The sequence below is a fragment of the Fukomys damarensis genome, unplaced genomic scaffold, assembly GCF_012274545.1.
Source record: "Fukomys damarensis isolate Sample0158 unplaced genomic scaffold, DMR_v1.0_HiC HiC_scaffold_23, whole genome shotgun sequence".
Taxonomy (NCBI): domain Eukaryota; kingdom Metazoa; phylum Chordata; class Mammalia; order Rodentia; family Bathyergidae; genus Fukomys; species Fukomys damarensis.
The window spans coordinates 40,827,977-40,840,658 of NW_022900935.1; the positions used below are offsets into that span (position 1 = coordinate 40,827,977).

At 41.5% G+C, this 12,682-nt stretch overlaps 1 protein-coding gene across 1 annotated transcript in view; it reads left to right on the forward strand.

Annotated features, from left to right (window-relative positions):
- The window catches only part of Rere (arginine-glutamic acid dipeptide repeats), a 268,548-nt gene that overhangs the window by 128,888 nt on the left and 126,978 nt on the right, over nt 1–12,682 (forward strand). Inside the window, exon 7 of the mRNA XM_019206904.1 lies at nt 440–544. Coding sequence (XP_019062449.1) covers nt 440–544 — 105 coding nt within the window. The remainder of the gene's footprint in view (nt 1–439; nt 545–12,682) is intronic.

Below are 12,682 nucleotides of genomic sequence, written 5' to 3' on the forward strand. Positions count from 1 at the left end.
GCATTACTAGTTATATTTTCTGCCTGTCATAATGTGACAACAAGAAAGGGTCCAACTTGCTTTGCTGATGTACAAAGGTTAATTTAGACTGAATTTTTTGTGTATTTTCCCTATGGTTTTTATTGCTCCCCTTTTATTTCCAGTTTGCTTAATGTCATTTTATCACAATCCTGCACCCATTTTATCTCTGTGCTTTAATTAATTTCACTTTATTACCAAAATGGTGGAAGCAAAGCACTTTAAGTTACAGTGGTGACTGTTGAAGCAGTCATGACACAAAAAAAACCAAATCGGCGATCAAGTATGGAATCGGTAGCCACATTCTGTGGGCACCATGGATTTAGTTATGTGCTTCCTCCTATATTCCTCCATTAATGTTTTGGTTTGCAAAACAATTGAGGGCATTACTAATGTATTTTTGCCTTTTTTTTTCCTCCAGAGGGAAGTGTAACATCTCCCATTTTTCTGATATATTCGCTGCTAGAGAATTCAAAGCCCGAGTGGATTCGTTTTTCTACATCTTAGGCTACAACCCTGAGACAAGGTAAGTGCGTCACTTGTGCCCACTCAGCAAAGACTTTTTCCTTCCTTCACCTCTGTGTGTGTGTGTGTGTGTGTGTGTGTGTGTGTGTGTACACTTAGTTGGATATCAACTACACTTATTTGGATGTCAACTACTAAAATACAAAAAAATGACACATCTTTTATGAGGAGAGTGGAAAGGTCTTTGGCATCTAAAGTAAGTTTTTGTTTGCATTTTTGCCGAGGAAAAGAAAGGGACATTTGGGTGTAGAGAGGGTGGGACTAAGACATAATGTTAATTGCTCTGTGCATTCTCAAGCTCTCCCTGGTGCCATGTTGAAAAGGATTAGCTGATTTTACAAAACTTGTTGGCTACTCATATTGTTCACTCCTGGTCATAAAATCCCAGACACACTCGCCAGAACAACTGTAGTAAGACTAGTCGGAGAAGACAGATGGGCCTTACCCAGCCACCTTAGAAGGATGCATCCCTGTTAACAGATAAGATTATTATTATTATATAAATGGAAAGGTCAAAAATAATTTTACAGGAATAGTTTACTGTCTGATATTATTTGTTTTCATTGATGAAAAGATATGGTGGTAGCACATTGACAGTACCTGTACCCCGAGTCCCTGCTTTTAGGGTTTTGAACTTCCTAGACAGAGTTCTCCTCTGTGTCCACCTTGTGCTTGGTGTATACTTTCAGAGATTGAGAAGTGTTGTCTGAATTGAATTGAAGTATTTGAATTTTTATTTCCACGTTTCAGGTGGGTCTGAGACTTCTCCCAGTGGAATGCGGAGGCCCGTGTGGGATCTGCGGCTGTGGAGCCAGTGTGGCTGCCCCTGTGGCTGCCTGGTCTCCCCTAATTCCACTCTGCTTCTGAACTCAGAGCAGCTCCCATTGAGCAGGGTGGAGCACAGCTCTGTGTTGCCTCCACTGGGACGTGTGCTTACTTATGCTGCATCCTTTAGGTTTTTCCTCCACGGAAGCTTAGTGAGTTGATGTGTTTTAAAAATGAGGGAATTTATATATAATATTAAATACTTAAGGCATACTGTTAGTAAACAGGTGCAATACCCCAGACCCCTAGCTCCAAATGCTTGGCTCCAAATCTGTTGCTCTCCTGTGGTTTCACCATAGATTGATTTATATACAATGTAATACTCTTCTAGCTGTTTTGAAAAGTAGCATTTAGTTTTTCTAATGAAGAAAATGGTATTTGCTCATTAAAGAAAAACTTGACAAATAGAATTGATAAAGCAAACTGAAATATTGTAACATCTCGTTCTGTAGCCCATATCTCTATTGTTTTCCTGAATATCTGTGTATAGAGAAATATGTATCTATATTAAGGTTCTTAAAATATGTACAATATGTGTATGATCACACATTTCTTTATTACCCTTTCCTATGTTATGGGAAATACCATGTCAGTAAAAATTTTATAAACATATTTGTAATTGAGCCAGATGTAGTGGTGCATAACTGTAATCTCAGCACTTGAGAGGCTGAGGTGGAGGATCAATGTGAGTTTGAGGTCAGCCTGGGCTACATAATGAGTTCAAGACTAGCCTGGACTATGTAGTGAGACCCTGTCTCGTCACAAATACGTATTTGTCATTACCACTTAGTATCACTTGGACGTCCTATAATTTACCTGTTTTTATATTTCATATCATTGGAAATTTATGGTTTTCCCAGTATTTGGTTATTCTAAATAACGTAGGGTCCATTTTTTCATTATACATTTTTATGCTTCAGACAAAAAGTTGACAATCTAGAATTCCTTTATTTCAGTTAATACAGATTTGAGACATTATATAGTTTACTTTTGTTTATTTAGACACATGGCCTCCTGATGTTTAAAGAACTTCAATAACATGTGACAAAGCCCAGATTTGACAATTTCAATAACCTTTCCTAGAAAATGCCTACAAATGTTGGATAGAATATAATAAAATCTGTAAATACAAACTAAGCACCAGAGACTTAGGAAGACTGAAAACCCAAGCACTCAGCTGGTCCTTTCACAGCTCACTGTGAGGGCAGGGCCTTTGCTCATCTTCTCAACAGATGTGAGGCCTTAATCACAAGTGTTTAGGAATTAGAACAGAAAGCTCTTCACAAGTTGAGGACCATGAAGGGCTGTGTGGAAGCGTGCACTAGGTAAGATTTCCCCACCTAGGGAGAAATAAATAACAAGGACGCCTATCTCTTCAGGATCCCAAACTGTGAGGACCTGATGATGAGAACGTCATACAAATAGTAGATTCATTCTGTGACACCTGCTACACACATAATTGGCAGAAGCCTAGGTAATATGTTTTTTGGAGGACTGCACCCTCATTCAAAAGCACTGTAGTCTCTACATATAAAATACCTTGAAAGCTGAGCTGCCATAGGAAATGACAAAATACTGGAAGGAGCCAGGCACCATTAATTAAGGTCAGATGTATCAAACAACGAAATAGCCAATAACTTCAAGTATTAGTAATTTCTTCTTCTCTCATGTGAACAGAGCTTGAAAGGAAGCAATCCTACCCTACGAAGGGGCTTTAGGTTCACCCAGGACCACTTCTGCTATTCTCTGTTAGAGCTGTGTTTTGTTTTTCAAAAGGGCAGAGTGCAGTGGTGGGAGCCATCACATCTAAAATTCAGTCTGGAAGAGAGAGGAAGTGCATAAAAATCCTGTGCTTTCTCCCTTTAAAGGCATTTTCATAATTTGCATAAGACTCTTTTCATCTTATTAGACCAAAAGAAAAAAATCAAACGCACATTTTACAGGTAGAATCTTCTGGTGGTTCAGAGAACAGAGAAAGCAGAGTGGGCCCTGTAAAACATTTATGAAAGGAGTAAATCTTTACACTAAAACCAAGGAAAAAAGTGAAATGTATAGGTCAATCTTACAAACATAGGTATTCATAAAATATTAGCAAATGGAATCTGAGCAAAGGATTAAAAATATATATGTCCAAGTTCATAGTATATAAGGGTATCTTAATATCTATCTGTTAACCTGTTTTGCCACTTCAACACAATGGAAGAAGAAAAAATACATGCAGTTATCTCGATATGGATAAAGCACTTGATAAAATTCAGTGTCCTTTCATTACTGATGGGAAAATTTAGGAAATTATATATAGGATGAAGTTTCCTTAAGCCAAGAATATTTATCAAAATTTAGAGTTACGTTGGAAGTATTCCCTTTAAAACGAGAAACAATAAAGATTACTATATCCATTAAGACACGAAAAAGAAAATACGAGGATTGGGAATAAAGAGATGAAACTTTATCAATAAGATATAATGATTCCTACCATAAAAATTTGGGAAACCCTGTAAACAAATTGTTAAAACTAAGAAGATAAATCAGTAAGTTTCTTGGGTAGCGCGTGTGTGTATACTTGTGTGTGCACATAGGCACACACCTATTTCCATATGCAAGAGACAGTTGGGAAATGAAAATTAAAGTGTTTCTAGAACTGTTTCTAGAATTAAACTGTTTCTCTTAATATGAACCCACTGTTATTCTTTCTTTCTTTCTTTGTTTCTTTCTTTTGTACTGAGGATCAAACTTGGGTCCTTGTGCTGGAGAGGAAGGTGGTGGAACCACTGAGCTAAATCCCTGGCTAGAATATGTATCTTCTAAATAGTGTATCTTCTTTTCCATGTCTTTTTCTGTGGAGTTTCCTGAACATTAAGTTTTCATTGATATTTTTTGCTTTAAAATTTCTTGTTAGTGAATAAAATATTTTAGATATTCTTATTTCTCATAAACAGAAAACTGTCCTAAAACATAACTCATTTCCATGCTATAGCCCTTAGTTTATCTTTGATAGATGTGAACAGTCTACTCACTAAATGTAAGTGGACAAAGCACTATTTCGATCATTTTTAGTATAATACACATTTTGAATTTAGAAATTTGTGTGTATATCACACTCATCTCCCCTCTCATCTGTGCAGCAGTGCTTACCCTTAGGATTTACAGGAAGAAGGGATGTCTGGGATCCAAAGACTGCAGGTCACCCAGTCCCCCAGCAGGAGGCAGATGGTGGCTCAGGAAGTGGGGTGCCAAGAATGCAGGCTGGGTGGGTAGGCACCCTCAGGAAGCAGGTGTCCGGAGTTTAAGAAGACTGGGTAGAGAAAGCATGGTCCATCCTTTTGTGCTGAGCAGGTTACCAAGATGCATTTGATGTAAGGCAAGGGTTGGTCAGAGTCAACAGCCCATTAAAAGTGTCACAGGGATTCACCGAGTCACTAACTGCTCAGGTTCGGGGCTTCTGGAGATACCCTCATAGGGAGGAGGACGGTGGCTGTGTCCTGAGTGTGGACTGCATGGGGCCAGTGCTGAATCAGTGGCACGATTAGTGCCTGCACTCAGGTAGCAGGCGGTCACTCACTGCCTCTGTATTCCTCTCCGCAGAGGCCACAAGAACTGGTGGGTGGGCTCCAGGATGGGTGTTCATTTGTTTTAGGTATTTTTTTAAACTTTCTGTTTGGAATTTTATGTACATAAAGAAGAGTTATGAAATTAATAGACTTTCCATGTACCTTTTACTCAGTTCATCAACTGTCGACAGTTTGCTGTATTTACTCTTAGTTGTGTTAATTACTTTGTGTATGCTATTTTATATTACTACCTTTTAAACTTCATTACAGATTTGCTTTATACATTTTTTGGCCATATCACTCTGTGCATCTGCTGTCTTTGCTTCATAACTTTGTAGTAGTTCAGTCCCCGTCCCCCTTTTCCCTAAGATGCAGTGTGGGTGTTGTGTGTCCCTCATGCCTAGGCTCACAGGCCCTCTGCAAGCCTCTTCAGTAGCTGGGCTGTAGATGTGGGCCTGTGCACCCAGCTAATAAAGTATTTTCCTCCCCTGAACCACTTGCGAATGAATTACAGACATTAAACTCCTTTACCCCAAATACTTCAATATATATTTTCAAGAAAGAAAGTTCTCTTATGTAACCCCAGTATGATTAGCAAAATCAGGAAAATTAAAACTGATACCATCCAAATCAAAGTAGTTGCTTGTTTCTTTAATATCGTTTGTCTTGCTCTTTGTTCTCATGATGGGTTTCTTCTTACATTTTTCATGACATTGACCTTTTTGAAAAGTAAGACCCAGCGTTGTCAAATGATCTTTAATTTGGATTTGATCTTTGTTTCCCACAATTTGATAGCCTGTGGAATTCTTTCCGCAATGCTGAGTAGCCACATGCCCTGAGGGTTGGGGTCTCCAGTCAGGGTAGTTTCTATACCAAGCTTGTCCCAGAGGGGCTCCCAATCTGACTGGAGAGCTGGGGCCCCACCGAATGCACTGAGAAGAAGGGGAGTCCTGGGATGGGGCCATCAGAGAGGAGCTGGTTGGCACTGTGGAGGAAAGGGTGTGCAGGAGGTGTTCAGAGCCCGCTGGCGTGTGACGCCAGCAAGGTGAACAGGAGAAGGGGCACGTACAGGCCACTGGGCACACTGGGGTGTCCAGCATCACAGAGCAAGGCCATGGAAATTTGCTGTCATGTCTCAGTGTCGCCTAGGTAACCTAGTTTCCTTGACTTGCTATGAATAATTATTTTTATATAGAGTTCCATATAACAGTTCCTGTGGGTTTTTAGAGTCATGGTGAATTTATTATTATCGCTGGGTGTGTTGGCACATAACTGTATTCCCAGCACTTGGCAGGCTGAGGCAGGAGGATCACTGTGAGTTCGAGGCCAGCCTGGGCTAGTGAGTTCAAGACCCAGCCTGAATTACATAGTGAGACCCTGTCTCAGAAAACCTAAATAAAGAAAAATACTTATAATTATTGTTTTATGTTAATTTCTCACAGTGAACATTTTCCATATGAAAAGGCTTAATACTTCTTTTTTTTTTCCAGCACTGGGGATTGAACTTGGAACCTTTTCGCTTGCCAGGCAGGCATCGGCACCACTCAGCTGAATCCCCAGTCTTTGTTTTCAATGCGGCCTTTTGTGAGGAAACTGCACTGGTCTTACATGTTTTATTTGGCTGTGAGATTTAGTCCTATTTGGTTTTCAGAAGGTAATATTCTCTAGAGCAGTGGTGGCCAGCCAGCCGATGGCACACATGCCAGAACAGGCTGTTTGTATGATTGAAAGCTCTAAAAATGGCTCATTAGCACTGTCTAGATTGTAGTTGCGGTGGTTTTCAAACATGCTGTCTTACATATCAACCAGGAAAACATTGGTCTAGGTTGTAGATACCTATTTCTTGTTGGGTATTTGACTTTTTTTTTTTTTTTAAGAGACAGGTTCTCACTATGTAGTAGTTCTGGCTGGCCTGGAACTCACTATGTAGCCCAGGCTGGCCTCAAACTTGCAGTGACCCTCCTGACTCAGCTTCCTTGTGAGTGATGTCATTACAGGTGTGTGTCACCACACCTGGGTTGGCTTCTTTATTTTACAAATCACACTTTCAGCAGGATAAGATCTCTTGTATCATGGTTGTGGAATTTATTTTATAGCATAAGCAGAAAAACTGTGGATGTGAAGTTGGTTCTGTCTGCTGCAGGAGTCTTGAGAACACGGAATGTTCTTTTTGTTTTTTCAAATTCTTTTATTGGTACATTTTAGGTATACAATACATTTACATTCATCATTGGGAACTTGTATGTTTACATGATGTATCTTGGTTGTTATTTTTTCCCCATACCCCTGCCCTCCCTTCAACCCCTCCACCCTTCCCTATTTTGGAATGTTCTTTTGAATAGGTTTTCTTAACTCTCTGTTTCATTTCGGGGAACCAGAATTGGCACTGTTCTTTCTACTCTACTTTGTCCCTTATAGTTTTGGTGGGCTCACAGCCTTCCTTTTCTTTTTAAAGTCTAACCAAGTAATACAAAAGTCACCTTGTAGTTTGCAAGTAGAAACCAAGCCTGTACATCAAGCTGTGGCAGACAGTCTGGTTTTCTTCTTGTTGGGATGCAGAGGTTGGGGAAACAGGCATAAAATGAGGTTTTACAAGTTTTCACAGAACCTATCTTGGCTGGTACTGTGAGCTATGGGGGGCTACTTTTCAAGGCTCCCTTTAACTGGAATAGAGGAAGTTTGCATATGTGGCATTAGAAATGTTTCTGATTCCGTTCGAGTGAATCTAGCTTCATGGCTCATGCAAAAGGATTGGCCTGAGAGTGTTGTCAGGAGATCTCTTGTAAGGCCTTGGTTTGCAGGGCTTGATGACAGGGTTCTCTCTGACTTCTTGATTTGTGTCTTCTACCCTACTCACTGTTAGAATTACGTTTTTCAAGCTAGACCTGATTGTGCTAGTGTTACTTTGGGAGAGCCTTTAATTTATTATTGGGAAATGTTCAAGCTTCATCTCTAAGGGCGATTAAGCTCTTTGCATAAAATACGTAGTCTGTAGTCAGCCTGTTTGCAATTCCGTCTTCTTTGTGTCCATACCTGTGTGACAATGCCCAGTACCCTGTAGCTTTCCCAGCTTGTTTGTTTGGTCTTTTTCCACATGTTTAAAGTTTTCAAAAAGAATTGTATAGAGCTGGCCATGTAGTTCAGTGCAGAGCCCTCTGCCAGTGTGCGCAAAGCCTTGGGTTCCATCTTCAGTACCTTCCATTAGGGCTGATGTGGAGCTGCTTCTAATTAAGTAGCTGCCACTGTGTTTTTAAATGGGCTGCAGTATTTCTGGTAATTAATATTATTGTAGCCATTCGTATCTCTGTTTGGTTTTTCTGTTTTTGAAATCTTGTGATTTAAAACCGCCATTTGCTTAAAAATAGACAAGCAAAACTTGGTGTTGCCTTGGCATAGCTGGGCACAAATGAGCCTCTCCCCAGCTTAGCTCCAGAGGGAGCTCCCTGGTGTTGGCTGTCTCGAATCCCCTTTCCGGGGCCCCACTTCCCTGCACACTAGCTTGGTGTTCAGGGAGAAGCTGCAGTCTGTTGGCTGGGCTTTATTTACGGAAACAGCAGGGTTGAGATTGATTGCGTCGTCTGGAGAGACAGTGTGGATGAGGGAGGGTCACAGCACATGCTCAGTGCTGTCAGTGTGAGGGGAAGTTTCTGCGTTCTGCGTGAAGGCTTAGGTCATAGCACAAGCTCAGTGAAAGCTCTGTGAGGTCTCTCAGACTGCATGTGCCTCCATTTTGAGTAGTTAGAGTAGAAAAGGCAGAGTTTTAGCAGTAAGTAAAGGTGGAGGAAGCCAGCTAGACTCACCAGAGCCTCTGGTAGACATGGATGACCCACTCAGCCCCTGCAGGTAGGCTCTCTTCCTCTGGCCTCACCAAAACACTGATGCGTTTTACTGTGCTTTTTCACTTCGTAACATATTTGTGAATCATTTCTCCATTCATAATGCATGTTCCTGGGAACCTTTGATTCAGCCTGGTTGGCCATGTAGGTGGTGGTGCAGAGCATAGAATCAGGACTCAGAATGGGATCTCTGAATAGATGCATTAAGCAGATGTAGGATGTGAGGCTCTGTGGTCCCTCTGCCCCTGTCCTCTTCCCTTTTTCCCCCACCTTTCCCTCTTGATGTAATTCTAGCCTGAGTCGGACTAGGTGCGTGTTGCTGAGCTTCTCTGTATTCAAAACCTGCAGAGCAAACCTGCAGGGCAGGCCTCCTGGTTGCCTGTGTGCCTGGTAGGGATTGCCTGGGCCTGAGAGCAGCTCTGCTTGAGTGTTTTAGGAGGGGTGGTAGGTGGGCAGCTATTGGTTGCTTTGAAGGTGGGTGGAACTTGTTTTGATTTTAGAGCCTGTTTGCCAGAGCAAATTATAATTCTTGTGCTCTTTTTCTGAAATCTGACGCAGGCAAGGATACTTGTCAATTACGGTTGTCAGTTAACCTTAAAATGGAATATTTGGAAAAGTAAAAGGTCATGTCATACCAGCTTCTAGTGTAGTGCGCTAGTGCTTCAGAAGGAAGCAAACCGTTCTTCCTTTTGGAGCTTACTGAGTATTTCTTAGCATTTGTTGAAAATCCCTCTGCACTGACATTTGTGTTAGGAGCTGAGGTTACTCGTGTTCTGTTCACTTAGGAGTAGCATAGCATTTATTGTGTATGGGTATTTTGTTGTGTGACGTGGGAACTCTGTAGAAGCCGAGAAGTCCGTCCCTGATGAGGCCACACTAATGAGGCCATTTTGGTGTCTATGGCTTGAGGGCAGACCCTCACCTTTTCTAGAGGCTGTGCTCTTCATGCCTCCCATTTGCAGAGGGAGTTGTCCTGTGGTTCACTTAGGGATCCATTCTGAGGATACCAACTGGCATCTTTGCGTTACTTTAGCTATTCCTTGTTTCTTCTCCCCCTCTTTCTTTAGATAGTGTTTAGAAAAATTTCTGAACCCAGCACCTAAGTTTTGTGCCCTTGTGAGAGTGGAAGAAAGCATAGTCCGGAAGAATGGGGAAAGTCCTCATAGGTGAGAGAGGAAATTGCATGTGTATTGACACAAAGAAGAAGGCATCTGTGTAAGCTCTTAGTTGGACAGTGTGAAGTTGGAGCTTCACATGGCTAGCTCCTGTCCAGCCAGGGTGGCCCTGCTTTTGGGGGAAAGTTTTTTTAGCAAGGCCATTGTTGGTGGAATCTAGTCACTGGAAATATTCCTGAAGTATATAGTCTGTATTCTTGCAGGTTCAGTTTTGGGGCCTTAACTAAGGAAATGAATTATAAAGAAAGAATTCAGGGTCAGTGCATTTATTACCGCTTTTATGATCTGCTTCTCCATTCATGTGAGGGCTTTCTTCCTGTTAGGATCATACTGATTTGAGCATTGCCTTTAGAAGTTTGGGTCATGTACCCACTTTCCCCATCCTATGATATTGCTTCTTAAACTTGTATTTACTCTCTTTGGAAGCACCATTTTATCTTCCTTTCTTCTTAAAAAAATAAAATAAAATAAACCCTGTCCTTTCTCTAGCCTGGAGGAACTGGACACTGCAGCACTTCCTGGTCACACACATGTGGGATCTGGGCAGGACTCACAGTTTAGGCAGGGAGACTCAGTGTTTGAGTCCTGGCAAGAATCCAGATTTTCTGTTGTAGGATCTTTACCTCTCCTTAGGCTTTCCTTACATGTATCAAATCACATGTGAACAGGAAGCTATACTTGTAGCTGGATCAGCTCTGGATCCGGTTCCTCCCACTTGTGGCTGGACCTGGCTGTGCCTGCTGCAGACCTGCACCTGTGGAGCATGTGCGCCAGCTGCCTGTTTCTAGGTACAGACTGGGGGTTACCGGCTGCGTTTTGGGGGTGCATTGTCTTTCCCATGCTTCACATCCAATAAAGTCAGTCACCAGAGCGATTTCTTGTGTGGCATGCATTTATCGTGTACCTTCTGTCTTGGGGAAATACCTTTGGAATGTAATTTGCCAGTCGCCCATCTCCTGCTCCAGGGCCGGTCTTCTGTTTTCTTGAGGGAGGTGGGGCGAAGCAGCAGCACATGGAAATTACTCTGTTGGTTGGTGAAGTTGGTGGGTCTGTGACATTTTGGCTACTGCTCCGGCTCTGTGGCACTTCTGAGTGGCAGGAAGCATGGGGGAATAATAGGAAGTATGTGTGTCGGGAAGAACATAGATGCTCATGAGTTGTCAGCCTGTTAATCACTTTTCTTGCCCTTGTAGTAGAATCTTGGATCAGAATCTGAGTTGAGCCGTGCATGTGAAATGCTCCTCTGTCAGCACATGATTTGCAGTCTGTCTTGGATGGAAAGCCCAGTGCACTTGGTTGTGTTTCATCAACACTTCCTTCCTAATCTCTTGACACGGCTCTGAATTTCACCACTCCTCATCTGCTGCCTATTGTGTTCACTGATTAATTAGATGCCTTCAGAGTACCTCGGCCCTGGTGTTTACCATATCTGTGATTCACCAGTTGTTCTTTCTTCCTGAGCCTTTTTTCTTTTGAATTTATTTTTCCTTTTCCATTTTACTTTTTGATCATTGCTGAACCAGTGTATTTTTCTACCAAAAAGATGTTCATTCTAATGCTCTAAAAAGACAGGAAGCACTGACTAAAACAGGACTTGGAATGATATGTGTTTTCATGAGTTTTCTGAGGAAGCCCAGATAACTGATAATCACCCGTATTGCAGCATCTGAGGTGGGCAGCGTAGGTACTTGAATATAAGTTTAAAATAGATCTGAATGATACCATCTTGTATTCTGTGCTCTATGATGCAGTGAGTCTAAGGTAAATTTAAATTTGAATTTATCTGGGATAATTGGGGGTCATATTGAAGTTCTTAGAAATGTACATTACTGGTGATTATTGGGCTTGAAGCCCTGGAGACAGGGGTCTTGCTTGTTTTTACAGTCCCAGCTCCTAGAAGAGTGCCTGGAAAATGAGTCTTAGATGTAAGTATGTTTGGTAGGAGAATGACATGCAACACAGAGGAAAGGCTAGCTAGATTCAGAGCCATGTAGTGTTCAAACACCTCCTAGTAAGTGAGTTTGGACAACCTGCTTTTCTCCTCTGGACCCATAGGTCATAATGGAGATAAATAGGAAGGCTTGGCCCATAGTTGCGTAGTAATTTAGGGCTATTAATTCAAAGACCAAGTCTCTGATATCTTAGAGTTACGATTATGTCAACAGCACCTTTATTGTTTAAGACCAATGTGTTCAACTAAGACATGTTTTAAGGAACATTGTTTTAAGAATTTAGGAATTGTTTTGAGACTTAAGACCGTGACAAATATGTTCAACCACCATGACTGATCTTCTTTCTTACTCCTTGTAAGTCTTTTGTTTTTCATTATACTTCTTGAAATCTTGGTTTAGATGAAGCTCTACTTCCATATCTTGTAAAATTTGTTTTGTTTAGCATGAAATGTTTTTTCTTACCCCTTGCTCTGGTATAATTACATGTATGTGTCAGTTAATGCCTGTTTGCCTGTCTTCCTTCCATATTCAAGCAACTCAGTGAAGGGGACCTAATCCAGTGATGGCAAACCTTCTAGAGCTTTCAGTGATAACAAACAGCTGGCTGTGGCACGCGTGCCGAAAGTTCACTGCTACTGACTTAGGCAGTGGTCACATGTCCAATAGCATTTCAGAATCTTCCCAGTGGGAGCAAAGAGACCCTTAGCATGTGTTGGGGATGCGCCTTCTTGGTCCATAGTCTCTTTTCTGGGGACTCTCCATTCAGGTTATACAGTTCGATTTCAGTGCACAGAAAGCCA